General features: G+C 41.0%; 1 protein-coding gene across 1 annotated transcript in view; it reads right to left on the bottom strand.

Moving 5' to 3' along the window:
* Positions 1-3,755: 3,755 nt before the first annotated feature.
* The window catches only part of LOC148103150 (butyrophilin-like protein 2), a 67,169-nt gene continuing 54,100 nt past the window's right edge, over positions 3,756-16,824 (bottom strand). Inside the window, exons 7-12 of the mRNA XM_087838494.1 lie at positions 16,499-16,816; positions 13,255-13,578; positions 11,231-11,557; positions 10,650-10,970; positions 5,205-5,531; positions 3,756-3,847 (exon numbers count right to left, since the gene is read on the bottom strand). Of these exons, the coding sequence (XP_087694620.1) occupies positions 3,756-3,847; positions 5,205-5,531; positions 10,650-10,970; positions 11,231-11,557; positions 13,255-13,578; positions 16,499-16,816 (1,709 nt within the window). The remainder of the gene's footprint in view (positions 3,848-5,204; positions 5,532-10,649; positions 10,971-11,230; positions 11,558-13,254; positions 13,579-16,498; positions 16,817-16,824) is intronic.

Below are 16,824 nucleotides of genomic sequence, written 5' to 3'. Positions count from 1 at the left end.
GCTCAGCAGGTAGAGCAAGTCCTCTCCTGACTCCTCCCACCAGCATGTCAAAGTGATCTTGTACAAATAAAACTGAGGTTATTGTTCTCGTCCCTAAACATCATAGAAATATGGTATCTAACCAGATTCTTTCTCTGGATGGCATTACCTTGGCCTCCAGTAACACTGAGAGGAACCTTGGAGTCATTTTTGACCAATTCAATTCAATTTTATTCATATAGCGCCAAATCACAACAAAAGTCGCCTCAATGTGCTTCATATTGTACAGTAGATTGAACAATAATAGAAAAAAAGGCCCAGTGGAAAAATGTACCATGTCAACCAATTAATTAAGTGGGAGAGAGAGGGTTTTTAGATGTGGGAGATTTGTGACGTTTGGTGTAGTTAGTGTGTTGTGTTGTCTCGTGTAGTTGTTCTGTTGTGTAGTCGTTTTGTGTGTCAGTGAGGGCACTGATGAATGTCACAGAGGCACATTTGTAAACACTGTCACTGAGTAGAAAACCAGTGGAGTGATACACCTCCTGCTGTCAGGCCTGCAGGTTTATCCCTGTGCTGCTCTCCTCTGTCTTTTGGTGGACCAACATTGTTTTTTCCTGGCACACACAATTTGTGGGTTTTTATACTTATTGGGCTACATATGTATTTATCATACAGGCTATACAGGACATAAAATCAAAACTCACATGTTTTATGTAACTAAAGTGTTTAATTATGTGGGCTACAGACAATAATTAAGTTATAAACTATATTTATATGAAAAACGTGTATACTTACTGCATTTGAATTATTTTAACCACATGTAAACACCTGCATATGTGTTTGAAAAACAGGTTTTGATTTTGCCGCCTCATTTGATTTCTTTGCCACCCTCATGCCACCCTAAGAAAATGTCTCTAGATCCGCCCCTGCATATACAGTGGCTTGCAAAAGTATTCGGTCCCCTTGAACTTTCCCACATTTTGTCACATTACAGCCACAAACATGAATCAATGTTATTGGAATTCCAGGTGAAAGAGCAACACAAAGTGGTGAACACGTGAGAAGTGGAACGAAAATCATACATGATTCCAAACATTTTTTACAAATAAATAACTGCAAACTGCAAAGACCCAGCAACACGCTGGGTCTGAAATGAAACACGACACAAACTGATTCACCCGAAAGACAAAACTCCAAAACACAAACTTAACAATGAGGTGTTTGCTGTACAGTGCAGCGAGGAATGCCCAGACCTCTACATTGGAGAGACCAAACAGCCACTTCACAAACACATGGCACAACATAGAAGAGCCACCTCCACAGGACAAGACTCAGCTGTCCATCTGCATCTAAAGGTCAAAGGTCACTCTTTCAAGGATGCCAATGTTCACATTTTGGACAGAGAGGACAGATGGTTTGAAAGAGGAGTGAAAGAAGCCATTTATGTCCATTGTGAGAAACCATCCTTGAACAGAGGCGGTGGTTTACGACGCCAACTGTCTGACATCTATAATCCAGTTTTGAGATCCTTAACGGACGCCTTAACGCCCAGAAACAGAGTCCGCACAATGTGGTGAGCCACACGGTAAATCAGGGTTCCTACTGCGATGAGCTGTGGCTTTCCATGCTTTCAGGTGACAGCCCGGGTGATTAACACAGGGAGTTGTGGGGAATAATCCAGCTCCAACAAGTCTCAGGCGTATCTTATTGGCAGCAGCCCAAGAGTAAAGCCCCTGAAGATCCAGTTCTCTGCTAAGCCGACGAAGCAGCACAAAAAAGCCCGCTCTCTTCCCCCATTACCTCAGATGAGGCCTGGGAAGCAAAAAAGAGCTGACTGGCAAGAATGGAGGTAAACCTGGTGCTGCGCCTGGTGCTATGAAAATTATCCATAGCAGATTTAACGCTATCGCAATAACACATGGTGATCATAAATCCGGAGGGAGATGATGCTGGACAAAAGTGTAGAAAAGACACTAGCACAACATGAAAAGTAAACAAACAGATGGACAGAGGCAGCGGCACAGCCAAACACAGGCGCCATCTTGCATCTGTGAACCAGTGCACCTTACATTCCTTGCTAAAGATAAGACTTTATTAATCCCTCGGGTGGGTTCCTCTGGGAAATTCGGTTTCCAAAAGCACAGCGACAGAAGTTACAGAGCGTGAGCAGAATATTATATATATACATATATAAATACAGAGACATATATAAATAAAATATACGAAGGGGATAAATAGAAAAAATAGGAATAAAAATAAAAGTAAAAATACAAGTGAATTGCACATTTACAAGTATTTACATTTACATTTACAAAAGTATTGAAGTCTGTCTTATGTAGGAAAAAAGACCCGTTCATCGACAGTGCGCGTTATAGTCCGAAAAATACGGTAATATTCTAGAAATAATAATGGATTGCATTTATATAGCTCTTTTCAAGGCACCCAAAGAACTTTACAATGCCACTATTCATTCACTCTCAGCTACAGTTGTAGCCACAGTTGAGGCTTATTGAGCCATATTGCCATATCACGCCATCGGCCAACACCTGGCCAACAGGTGTCTTGCCCAAGGACACAACAACCATGACACAGAGCCCGGGGATCGAACCGGCGACCTTCAGGTTACAGATGCGTTTCCCAACCCCCTGAGCCACGGTCGTCCCAACACACCTGTCCTATCAGTTGTCCGTAACACTTCCTACGTTGGAATAGCCATCAGCATGAACTATCACATGTCCACCATCACATGCCCGAGTATGGAAGTGACATCATTTTCACAGGAAATGTAGTTTTGTGAGTTTTTTTGTTTGTTTGTTTGTTTTTTTTTTGGGGGGGGGGGGGGGTGGGCTTTTAAGCCTATACTGGTGCTTTTAAAAGTCATGTTGGACTATAAGTTTTTCTGTATATGCTCAGAAGTCATATTGCAATGCTTGTAATAGTTTATTTTGATGCGCATGCAATTTTGTGGGGGTTTTTTTTGCAAATTTGCATTATAATATTTATTTACATTTTTCATGCAGTGTATCTCAAAAATACCCTCAAAATATCAAAATGTCCTGTTCAATTCAATTTAATTCAATTTATATAAAATATATAGCCAAATATATAGCGCCAGATCACAACAAAAGTCGCCTCAAGGCGCTTCTTAGATACAGAGAAAAGTAGCCATGATGGTTGCCTTCTGTTAACCGCTTTGACGTTTCAAACGTGGCAAACTTGTCTGTGTGTGCACCGATTTCCAGATTTAATGAACTGATATCGGTTTATTCCAGTTAAAATCAATTTTAATTGAAAAATCGATTATTAAAACCCACCCCTACTGTGTGTGTGTGTGTGTGTGAGTACTGTAACTCCTTTATTTCACACAGACAGCTTCAGCATTTGTTCTGCTTTCTCTGCTTTTATTTGAATGTAACAGAAAAACACGACTAGAATTTACACAAACGTGTTTATAGGCTGACTTTAATGTGTTTCTGCACATGCTTGTCCTCTGGTCATGTGATCATGTGGTTTGTAGGAACCCTCCTCTTCCTCAGAGGATCCACCTGTGCTTCCTCTCCTCTCTCCTCCACCTGTTACAGTGAGGGAACGTCCTCCATGATGGAGGAGCTGCTGGAAAGTGCTGAGAGTTTCCTCCAGAGTGAGACCTCTGTCACAGTTCAGAGGATCTACGGCAGCAGAGACCTTCATAGACACTAAAAGTCTCAAACACACAACAACAACATCACACTGACTCCACTCTGACATCACTGATCAATAATCAAAGAACACACAGATCAAACTGATCGATCAGCCATCAGAGGAGTCGGATCAATGGAGCTGCTTCTGTTCCTGATGTCCCCTGTTTGATCCTGGACCTGAACTCTCCCTGCAGAGGAGACACAACACAGTCAGACACACAAAACTCGCTTCCTTCCTCAGACATAATCGGTGTAAACTGGTCCAGTGAGGTCCTGCAGAGAGTTTTCAATAACACAGGAGATGTGCTAACTCCAGAGTTCAGATGACAGTGAGCTGGGTTGAGCCACAGACTGAGGAGCAGAGCACAGAAGCACTATTAACCATCATCCTGCTGGTCTGTGCACACTTAATCTACTCCATCACTGTGTCATTCTCCTTATTCAACAGTCTTTGTTTGGTTATAGTTCATAGTTTTGATGCATGATTCATAGAGTTATGATGTCTTTGTGTTTCCTTGGTGAGTGTTAATAATAGGTAGAACCTTAGATTTCTGAAACAATTAAAATGTTCAGTAAGCATTAAAGTTAGATCCTAAAACAGGACAGCTACACTGTTTGTACACAGACTGGGCCGATGTTTGAATTCAGGTTTCATATTTCCTCTTTACTCTCAAACCTTCGAACAGCTGTGAGTCTGCAGCTGAGACAATAACAACTCAAACTGTTGGTTATTTTCAGAGTTTTGTTTTAAAATCACTTGAACCGTCATGTTTTCAGTGATTCTTTTATTTCCAGCATGTTTTAAAAGCATCACAGATCCTGTGCTGGTGGAATATGTTTTATATGTGCAGGTTCAGCCGTACTTCACTGAAACCACTGAGCGAAGCAAAACTGTGCATCGCCTCGTCACAACTATGTGTTTATTAATTTAAGGTTTTTGAAACCGTAGACAGGTTTTTAATTTTTTTAGCTGTTGCTAAATCTCTATTACACTGATGGATGCTGACCTTGCTTTGTAGTACAGGGCCCAGGAAGATATAATATCAGCAAAGTTCATCACAGTCAGGATTTATTTACCTTACTGTGGTTTAACTTTCTTTGTTGGGCTTCTGCCTAAACTGAGTACATTTAAACTCTAAAGTTTACCACCCGTAGCCTAAAAAACAAGCAGCACCAGCTGAGGCTTGTCAGCTCAGGTGAGAGGATTACAAAACCACCTCAATCTAGAGGAGCTCTACACCAAATGGTGGTGAACAAGAGTCATGAGTCCTCATAGGAAGCCCAGTCACACCAAAAACAGAACATCTTCTGATGGGCAAGACAGAAAACGAGCCAGAGCTTCTAACCTCAGATCATCATACTGAAACATACCAGCACTAAAGCCCCTCCCTCACTACTCAAATACTCACTCATGAACATCTGTCGTTATTACTCTGTTAATGCTAATTTTTCTGTGGTTGTGTTTCTTTCTTTAATTATTCTGAAATCGTAATAATCATTTAACGGTGCATTAACTTACATATCAGAGCAAAGACGCAAACAAACCTGTGACTGTGAGCAGCACTGTTTTCTTCCTCCAGATGTCCCCACTGATGACCACACAGCTGTACTCTCCACCGTCTCTCTCTGTGGGCTGTTTCAGGGTCAGACTGAGGTCTCCAGTTCTCAGCAGGTCTTCATTCACTCTTGTTCGGTCTCTGTAAACCTGGTGCTGTTTGTCAGGCTGGTCAGATCCACTCTGACACATGTGAACCATCATGTATTCTGGTTTATATCGTTCCCACTTCACTGTGGCCTTTTCAGGAAGCTCAGCTGTGGTTTGGAAAGGCAGCTTTACAAACTCCACCCCCTCCTCCACGATCACCTGACAGTCTGAGAGGACAACAAATACAACACACACAACATGAGCTCTACACAAAGCAACAGATGGTTTTCACAGTTTCACAGTTGTAGAGAAATCTGAAGAACAGAAGCAAATCTCAGAATAAAAAATAAAAGAGGCAGAAATCTTTTTAATTCAGTTCAAATCTAGTCTTTAAAAAACAACCCTTGTGTCCTGACTGCAAACTGACAGCTGATTTAATGGGAGAGAGACTTTACAACTAAACGTTCTGCCTCTAATTCCACTTTTAGAAACTCTGGGAACCACATGTTAGCCTGCTGTTATGGTCCCTGCACTGGGCAATGTGTTGTCTCTCTCTCGCTCCTCTGCCTGGGCGGCGCTCATCAGGGGCTCGCGCCTCTGGACCAAACACCTGTTCTCAATCACTGATTTTCAGGATGCTGAGCTCTATTTAAGAGAGCGGTTCTGTGTTACTCATCGCTGGACTGTTGACTAGTCTGCATCTACCCCGGACCGGTCCCCATAAACCTGAGTGTGGTAATACGGTACTGTAAGGTTTCTAAGATAGAATGGAGCCTGAACACACCTGCCTCCATTTCCCAACACTGACTGAAAGGTTACACACAGTAATGCTGTCAAAAGTAATTATTGTGTCCAAAACCATGTTTCTGAGAGTGTGAGGTCCAAATGTAATAACTTCAGTTTCTCTGAATTTGGAAACAGGAAGAGGTCATCCAGGCCTTCATGACCTTCATGCAGTGTTTTATAATATTTCTTAGGGGTGGGATGCATGACATAAACAGTCTTAATTCCACCACACACTTTAATGTGTGAAGAAGACTGCTCACACACATATTGGAATCTGTCAGAAGTCTATAATTTTAACTATATCCTGTCATGGTCCGGGTGAGTGGCATGCTTGTTTGCTGTGCTCTAGGGCTCCTCCTCTGGGTGGAGACCTTCATTCCACCTGGGAGCTACACCTGAGGCTGATTATGTCGGCAGTATTTAAGACCAGCGCTCACAACCACTCGTCGCCTGAACGTCTGCTAATCATCGTTAGTGCTAATCCGTTCATGCCTCTTGCCGATTGTTAGTATTTGTGCTAATCTTTTGCTCTGTCTTCAGCTAAATCCACCGACCACGCCTGCAAACTGTCACCACTTACACAGTCTGGTTGCTGGTCACTTTTGCTAACCATTGTGTGTCAGTCATAGCAGTCCCAGCTCACCGTGTGTGTGTGTATCTGCCCTAACCTTTGTATATATTCCCCCAGCCCAAGTGTTTATAATCACAGTTTTCACTTAATCACTATTTCACTCCACCTGTATATAGCCACTAAACTCCATATTAGTGTGTATTCACGTTTTTTTCACTTGTTGTAATAAATTCTTGCCACGTTCATCCGGTGTCTGTGTTTAATCTGTTTGAGTCCAATCTGCCCTGTACAGCCGCGCCGTGACAATTTCCTTTAATACACATGTTGTATTCTAGCATCTGTAATTGTGTGGATGCTGTAAGCACTATTGTTTTCCCGTTTCTCTTTATTCTTTATTATTCTAGTTGCTTCCATTTTCAGCAAAAACCTCTTTTCAGAAGAATTTTCGCCTCTTATTAGAACAAATCTCAGCTGTTTTCAGAAAAAACTCTTTTCAGCAGAAATTCTGCTGATTCACCTCTTTTCTGCAAAGTTTTCAGCCTTTTCACCTCTTATCAGCACAATTCTCAGCCGCTTCTGCTCATTTCAGCAGAATTGTCAGTCTCTCCACCTTTTCTTTGTGAGAATGACTTTGGCTCAGTGAGATCAGTAGCCGCCTTGAGACCAGGAGGGCCAGGTTCTAATCCTGCTCAGGGCAACATTTTTTTTCACCACTTTTAAGCACAAATTTAAACGTCTTTACCCCTTTCAGTAGAATTTTTGGCTTTTCACCACTTTTCAGCAAAAATTTCTGCTTCTTCACTTGTTTTCAGCAGAATTTTCAGTTTCTTCACCGCCATACAATTTTTGCAACTTTTAACTTTTTCAGCTATTTTCAGCAGACATCTTCAGCGTTACAGCATCCACACTGCATTTCCGCAGGAAATGCAAATTTTTCTAGTCTAATGTTGTGGTCAGCAGCATCAGTTGCTATAATAAGGACCAGCACAGAGATGACTCCACTTTCAGAAACCATAATAAGATCATTTTTATCTTTCACCAGTGCTGCTTTGGTGCTGTGATGAACTTTAAATACAGACTGAAACTCTTAAAATAAACCACCTTCTACAAATGATCACACGCTGATTTATAATCACTTTTTAAGGAGTTTAGGAAAAACCTGAAAGCTCAAATTTGATCTATGATCATTCTGTCTCAGCTACACCTGTCGATCAAACAAACACAAATCTTTACCCGAACATCAGAGGAAAAAATCCACAGGAAAGAAACACTGCTAATAGAAATTATAGTGATGTGAAAAACTGTTTGACCCATACTGATGTCCCACTGTCACCCTGTGTTCACACTTAAAAGTTTCACTTCATCAAACTAATTTTAACCCTCTCAAGGCAGGCGTTGCAGATTTACAACAAGTAAAAGCTCACAACCTGATTACCCCACATACATATTTGATGAGTTGTTTTTACTCAGAAGTACCACTGCAGGTATTTGTGCATTAGCAACAAAAACTTAATTTGAGCCTGAGAGGTTTAATATATTTGATATACTTAATACCACTTTTAAATCACATCTTAAAACTCATGTATTCAAAATTGCATATCCTTCATTATGATTCCATATTAGTCTATTTTTCCTTTGTTTAGTTTTTATACTTTCATACTTTTCATACACTTTGTTTTTATTTTCTTGTACTATTGTAAGGTGACCTTGAGGGTCTTTAATAAAATAAAATGTATTATGAAATTATGTGATAGTGAAGCCTGAGATATCCAAACTTGCCTTAACTAACATGAAAATAAACATAATCTACATAAAATAAATATAATAATAATAAGTGTTTTTGATAACTTTTGATGAGTCATTAAAGCACAGCGGAGGAATTTTGCTTCACTACCTGCAGAATTACTGTACGTGTACTGTAATCGGATTACAGTAACGCGCTACTCTCTATCTGAGACTGGAGTCAACTAGGGCGCTCCAGTACCTCCATTTTGGTCTTTCTGAGTTGTTCAGAGGTGGACTTCCTGCTCTGTTCTGGATCAATGTCCTGCTGCATAACTCAACCACTCTTGAGCTTCAGGTCGGGTATTCTCCTTCTGATTTTCTGGTAAAGACCAGAGTTCAATATTCCATCAAACACAGTGAGTCACCTTTAACCCTTTTAAAACCGGTCAGAGTGGGCACGCTCTGTTTTGCGTAACTATTTTTAAATTCCGGTAGCTCTGCAACAACGTGAGCTAGCGCAATAATTTTTTAGCATATGAAACCTGAGGAGTTGTACTTACATCTTATGCCATCAGCTTGTCCTCGGTCACAGTTTCCTTCCACATATAACTTTGCAAAAACTGCATAAAAAGCACTTGCAGCAACAAAAACATAATATTCCAGAAACACGCTTTGCCGATCCGATCAGCTGTTTGTAACACTTCCTACGTCCATCAGTGAGAAGTATTGCATGTCCGCCATGACCTGCCCGAAACCGGAAGTGACGTAGTTTTGCAGAAATGTAGTTTTTTACCGTCTGGACCTCATGAGCCTATACTGGTGTTTTTAAAAGTTATGTTTGACTTTGTGACTTTCTGTGTCGTTTCTGGGATTCTTAGGACTCATATTGCACTGCTGGAAATAGTTTATTTTGATGCATATGCTGCTTTTTTTTTTTTGCAAATTTGCATTATAATATTTATTTTCGTTTTTCCTGCAGTGTATAAAAATTGGTGTATTTCAAAAATAAAACTATGAAGACACTCAAAATAAATTTCCTGTGGTGGGAAACTATTTTGTGCAACTTTTTTGTATTTACAGTTTTGAGGGATAAGCCTCTTAAATTTCTCTAACTAGAAATATATGTTAAAAAAACAAAAACGATTTTACATTTTTTTGTAGTTTATTGCATTTTTTGCAATTCGTGTAATCACTATGGACTTATTTCATACATATTATTAAAATCTAGGCTGCAATGGTTGTATTGATGTATAGCAACTTGAAATGCTCCCAAAAATGGCTCCACAGCATGTAAACATATAATATAAGCTCTGGCGGACTTGGTTCTATGGTAGGTCTTAAAGGGTTAAGCAGAAAAGCAGCCCAGACCATCACACCACCATGTCTGACTGCTGCTGAGTTCTCTTAACTAAATGCTGTTAGATTGATGCAGATGTAAGAGGACTCAAACCTTACAAAAATTCCTCTACCGAGTATGATGTTTCACAGAAAATGTGATGCAAACCTTTTTCTTTTTGCTCAGCAGTGGTTTTTATCTTGAAATGCTGCCACACAGGCCATTTTTGCGCAATCTCTTTCTTCTAGTGGGGTCATGAACTCTGACCTCACCTTTGGGAAGTGAGGCCTGCAGTTCTTTGGAGTTAATGAGCTGTTGAGCTTTTGGGGTCACTTTGGCCGGCTCATAGGAAGGTTCACCACTGTTCCACAGTTTCTCCTTTTGTGGATAATATCTGTGGTTTGTGGTAAATAGTGACATGATGTGTTGCTTTTCAGGTCTGTGAGCCTACTTCACTTTTTCAGACGATTTCTATTTAGGGAATTTCTTGATTCTGGCAATAATATGGCCACACCTGAGTGTGGATAGTGAACGTGAACTCAGCTTTCCAAACATGTGTTTTCACACAGGGCCAGGTGGGTTTGGACAATCTTTTGCCCAAAATAAATGAAATCATCATTTAACAATGTGTTTTGTATTTAGTCAACTTATCCTTATCTAATATTATAAACTGATTATCTGAAATAAGTAAGTGGGGCGAACATGCAATATGGAAAAATAATCAAGAAGAGGAACAAGTTTTTTCACAGCACAGTCACCAAACTTTAACGTCTCTGCTTTCATGAGTTTGTCTCAACAAAATAGTGTTAAAGATTTTTTGTAAGATATTTTTTAGCATACATTTTTGAGGTAGCATTTTAAAATGGTAGAAGCAGAAAGCAGAAAATTAGATGATGCAAACCTCTGACCTGTATCTACAGCACTGACCTCTGACTTTCAGCTTCACTACCTTCTTCAGCAGGATGTTTCCCTTCCTGTAGACGGTGCAGGTGTAGGTGTAGTTGTCTCCATCTGTGGGGTATTTCAGGGTCAGACTGAGGTCTCCAGTCTTCAGCAGGTCTTCATTCATCTGTGTTCGGCCTCTGTAATCCTGGTCCTGCTCTTCAGGCTGGTCAGAGCCGTTCTCATACACGTGGACCATTCCGTAGTTAACCTTCCACTCCACTTTAATGTCTTCAGGCAGGTTTCCTGTGGTTTTAAAAGGCAGCTGGAAAGACTCCATCCCTGAATCCACCTCCAGTTTTTGGACTGAGAAGACAGAAAAGCACAAACTTATAACTTAAACATGACAACAGTTTAAGCTGTTTTGGAGAGGTTTCATGTTTGGAAAATGCTATTGTCTGCTGGCGGGAATGAAGGAGACAACGAGTCTCTTGATTGCACTATTAGTTATGTTAAATTATTGTTTCTGTGGTTGTGTTTCTTTCTTTAATTAATCTACAGATGAACAGCTAACAACCATTTAACGGTGCATTAACTTACATATCAGAGTAAAGACACAAACAAACCTGTGACTGTGAGCAGCACTGTTTTCTTCCTCCAGATGTCCCCACTGATGACCACACAGCTGTACTCTCCACTGTCTCTCTCTGTGGGCTGTTTCAGGGTCAGACTGAGGTCTCCAGTTTCCAGCAGGTCTTCATTCACTCTTGTTCGGTCGCTGTAAACCTGGTGCTGTTTGTCAGGCTGGTCAGATCCACTCTGACACATGTGAACCATCATGTATTCTGGTTTATATCGTTCCCACTTCACTGTGGCCTTTTCAGGAAGCTCAGCTGTGGTTTGGAAAGGCAGCTTTACAGACTCCACCCCCTCCTCTACGTCTACCTGACAGTCTGAGGGGATGAGAAATAAACAACATGACCTCTTGTGACCTTGTGCTGCTTAGTTTTGACAGTTTAACAGATGCAGAGAAAGCTGAAGAACAATGTTACAGTCATTGCAGGAGCTCCTATAAAACTGACCTCATGTGGGTCTCTCCTGCCTTTGATGCCACCCTGTTTTGTTCAGCCGACTTTAATCAGCGATTAGAGCTACTTAAGGCAAAAGAAAGGTGAGATCTAGTGCCAGGCATCCTTGTTGGTTTTGTAGCTGGTGTGAGTGTGCAGTGGCACTTTTAGGGAAACATAACAAGTGGGGCCTAGTCCGTGATCTCAGAAAACAGAAGCTTGGAATTGGCAATATTTAATTTTTGAATATTTGACTTGTAGGTGTCTAGAATAATGTTACCTTGGAAAATACAACTTCCCAGTTAAGTTAGGTGAGTGTCTGAGTTTAAGTTCTTACTTCAGGCACTAGTTGCATAGATAAGATAAGATAAACCTTTATCAGTCCCAGTATGGTCACGGCACAAAGCGGACAATACAAAGTTAAGAGCAGCAAAAATTAAGAAAAACAGTAGAATAGAATAAAAAAATAGAATAACATACGATACAAAAGAGAATACAGTTGTTTAGCCTTATTTTCAGAGTAATCTGGGGATAAGTTCTCTGTTGGGGACAGGAAATTGAGGGCTCTTGTCACTGAAGCTTTTGCCTTACAAGTCGCCTCAAACCCAACATGCTCCAGAAGATAGGGAGGTGAAGTTCATTGTGGTTATGAACTGGGTCAGTTTGTATTTACCATTTAATGTTTATGCCACAACAGGTAAGTTGGTCAACGAGAGTAAGTTGTGTTCAGTTTAGCATTAGTGTGTTTGATTGTTGGCAAGCCTGTGACCGAGTTGGCAGACGGGTGTGGTGGTGCCTTAATTAGGTGTTTCAAGGCAGGTGCAGCATGCTGGCACTGCTCAAGTTTGTGTATTTGCTAACCGTTCTCTGATCGATATCAGCATTAAATTCAGTTTTATGTATAAATATATAGCAGCAATTCACAACAGCAGCTGCTTTAAAGGTGCTTCATGCTGCAAGGAGGCTAAGGTCCTGGGAACAACAGGAAGTAACAGCTTTATTTTAAAGGGAAAAGACCACCAAACGAATCAGGCCTCAGGAGCAGCCTCTGTCCCGACAGTGTAAGGGTTTCTGGTTGAAACAGAATAACGTAATTTTCTCTGAATTTGGAAGCAGGTAATTAAAGTTTACCCAGGCTGTGCTTTATACATGTCTGCAGTGACTCACTGATTTCTGCCATCTCGCTTCTAAAAGTCTTAGTTAAACCTTCTGAGGATCCATAACTGGATTCATGTGTGAAGAAGATTGCTCACACACATGCACAAGTTAAGTCTGTCAGAAATGGCACAGTGCCAAATGTGAAGGTAGGCAGACAACTGTGAAGGGGCTCAAGTCACTTTGCTCTTCTTTAAATAATCATTCATTTTCCTCCCACACAGCATATTAATTTAGGGCTACTTTAAAATCAGTCAGTTCACTTTGGCTCCTTCACTGGGAACCAGTTTTGCCTTCAGTTAACTTTTTATTTCTACTCATCACAACTACTTAGAAAGCAAGATTCAAACCTCAGACCTGTAACTACACCACTGACCTTTGACCTGTAACTACACCACTGACCTTTGACCTGTAACTACACCACTGACCTCTGACTTTCAGCTCCACTTCTTTCTTCAGCAGGATGTTTCCCTCCCTGCTGTAGACGGTGCAGGTGTAGGTGTTTGTGTCTCTCTCTGTGGGGTATTTCAGGGTCAGACTGAGGTCTCCAGTTTTCAGCAGGTCTTCATTCATCTTCGTTCGGCCTCTGTAAGCCTGTTCTTGTTCTTCAGGCTGGTCAGAGCCGTTCTCATACACGTGGACCTTTCCGTATTTGTCCTTCCACACAACTTTAACACTGTTAGGCAGTTTAACTAACGCTTTGCAGGGTAGCTGGAAAGACTCCACCCCTGAATCCACCTCCACCTGGAACACTGAGAGAACAAAAAAGCACAACATGAATACATTTACAATGTTTCCTTTGACTGGATAAGTTGAAATATTTCCATTGAAATCCTTTCTGACTAGTTCCATCCTCTTACATCAGCAGATGCACTGACATTTGAAACAGTTCATTCAGCTGTTACTCCTGAAGAAGGAGGAGGCTGGTGGTGAGTGAGACTCTGACATTTGATGATGATTGTTCTGGCTCCTTAAGAGTCACCACTCACGTTATGTAGTGTTATATAAGTTCATGCAACCTTTATTCGTTTCTGGCACACTGTTCATTTTATTTTGACATTCTACCGGAAGTGCTACTTCTCATTACTTCCTGTCTAACGGGAGAAGGACAGTTTGCTACTCCTGTGCCTGCCTATGCTGCCTCTTAAGCCAGCACAGTCTGTAAGTTGGCAGTGATGTTGTGTTTTACCAGTGAATGTTTAGCACTAACTGCCGTGTGTCGTTTGTGATATTTTGAGAAAGTAAATTCACTCAATGATGCTTTATTAGTCATTAGCCTAGACGCTAATTAGCGCTAGCTAACCACTAACGTTAGCTTGTTAGCTTGTTAGCTTGTTTCGTTCTGCTTTGCTTTGCATAGTAACAGGTAGGGATGGGTACCGGTATCCGGTGCCATCATGGCACCGGTTCTGACATAAACGGTAGTAACCAGACCGAAAAGCAGCACGCATTTCGGTGCTTTATTTCGGTGCTTTTTTTTCCTGAGCTGTGATACACTTTCTTCTTCCTTACATTCCTATTGGCGGTTGGCAAACAACTGAAAGGTGCATTACCGCCACCAACTGGTATGGAATGATACACTTTAGATTCTAGCCAATCATTTTACGTTTCGAGGATAGTAGGCGGGTCCAGGTACGTATGTTCTTTTAGAGCAGAGCTACAGATTAAAAATGCCCAAGGCAAAGCGGTCAAAAGTCTGGCTGTACTTCACAGCAAAAGATGCAAACTCAGCAGCTGCAACAAGTGCTTTAAGCTGATACTGTCAAAGGAGGTCACACTTTAAATCCAATGAACCTAGCCCTGCCAGTGTAGCAGAAATGATGATGGCAGCAGCCGTTCTTCTCTGCGTGAGTAGCTTAATGTTGTTCGTGTGTAATTTACGTTGAGTAAGCTAACCGCGTTATTAAATTAATGCATGTAACGTGAACTAGCAAACACCATCATAGCTACATGCGGCTGTCTTCTTGTTTGATGGCAGATACTCCCTTCACCCTGGCCAAAAAGGCTAAAATGACCGAAGAAAAAGTGGAAAACGGCTAAACATGAGAGGTTTTTGGACAAAGTTTGTGTTTTTTCCATTGTTTAAGCACTGCTTCCAGCCCAGAGTGATACCATATATGCCCTATACCTGCAGAAAAGACTAACATTGTTATCTTTTTACAAAAAAAACAGCTGAACATGAGAGGTTTTTGGACCAATTTTGTGTTTTCCATTCTTTAAGCACCGGTTTGGGCACCGTTTAAGCACCGGCATCGTTTCAAAAGTACCGGTTTGGCACCGGTATCGGATAAAACCTAAACGATACCCATCCCTAGTAACAGGTCATAGCATCTTCTAATTATAAGATTGTTTGCTTATGTTAGCTCACACGGGATATTTTGTGTTTGTTTACAGTTTTACCATTCATCCATTCATGCATTTCAACAAAGCCATGCTATGCATCCAGTCAAATAAATCAACCAGAAAGGAACAACTGTGTGGTTTTTCTACATGGGATGATGGTTGTCTGTCTGCCTAGTTAAGTGCGAGGGCAGAATAATGATGAAGAAAACGCTCTTATTTTTATTTGTTGGCATTTGACGCATCATCTGAACCTCCTTTTGTGATGATACTCTTCAACAAGAGAAACAGCTCATGGAGGATGGGACTACACTGTACTATGTTAAAGCAAATAATATAAACATGACAACAGTCACCTGTTTAAACTGGTTAGATCTGTTAGATTCTTTGACTTTTAACTACTCAGATCATTTTACATAAACACTGACCACCAAACTTTATCTCATTCACATTTACTAATGAGATGAAGTAAATAAGTTGGAATTTCAAGGTCATAAAGTGTGAAAATGTGTCCTCAGTAATTTCTCTCCATTCAGTGTGTGACGATCCACAGTATGAAGTATAATTAAAGCTTCTGTATTTATTGCTCTCTGACCATTTTGTTCTGAGAGTATCAAACCTGACTTGTCTCCACATGTGATCATTGTCTGCCTGAGTCCTGTTCTTGGGTCTGTTTGACTCTCTTGGTGTGCTGTCTAATAAATGGAAGCTCTCCAACCATGTTCTGTTTAGTTTCCAGCCCTGCCTCGTATGCAAGCAATCTCATAATGAAAGCAATTTTGATTTTTGTGAGTCTAATGCTTCCATGTGAACTGTATCATTAGTGGCCTTGCCGTATTCATTTTTAATGGTGGTTATAATCCTGTTAGATGGTGGTTAGAGTTTGAGGTCAAAAGCCAGTGAAAGAGAGGCAGGGACACCACAAATCCGTGGGGTGCCTCAGGGGATAGAGCAGGCCATCTGCTAATGGGAAGGTTGAAGGTTTGATTGGTTTGATCTGCTCCAGTCTCATGTCAGGTGGCTGGAATGTGAAATTGTGTAAATGTTTGATAGAAAAAGTCTAGAAAAAAGTACTTTAATGAGTGAATGAGGCCATTTGTTTTTGAGTGCTCAGATAGAAAAGTGCTATATAAGAACCAGTTCATTAAGAAATCTAAAAGTGAGACAAAGTTCTAAATTATGTTCCAATATCGAGACTCAGATGTGACTCACTATAAATGGACAGAAAAAAAAGCTTATGCTGTATTGTGGTGTATTGGGGGGAGGAAGGAGCGTTTAGCCAACTGATACTTACAATGAATCTGACCTTTGACCTGTATCTACAGAACTGACCTCTGACTTTCAGCTCCACTTCCTTCTTCATCAGAATCTTTTGCTGCCGGCTGTAGACGGTGCAGGTGTAGGTGTCACTGTCTTTGGGATGTTTCAGGGTCAGACTGAGGTCTCCAGTTTTCAGCCATTTTCTCTTCATCTCCGTTCGGTCTCTATAAACCTGGAGCTGTTCTTCAGGCTGGTCAGAGCCGTTCTCATACACGTGGACCTTCCCATATTTGTCCTTCCACTCCACTTTAACATCTTCAGTCAGGCGAACTGTGGTTTTGCAGGGCAGCTGGACAGACTCCACCCCTGAATCCACCTTCACCTTGTAACCTTTGAGG

This window comes from Neolamprologus brichardi, chromosome 3 (genome assembly GCF_056152115.1).
Source record: "Neolamprologus brichardi isolate AB-2024 chromosome 3, ASM5615211v1, whole genome shotgun sequence".
In the NCBI taxonomy this organism is placed as follows: Eukaryota; Metazoa; Chordata; class Actinopteri; order Cichliformes; family Cichlidae; genus Neolamprologus; species Neolamprologus brichardi.
Note: the sequence above shows the minus strand (reverse complement) of the source record. Positions and strands in the feature narration are given on the sequence as shown.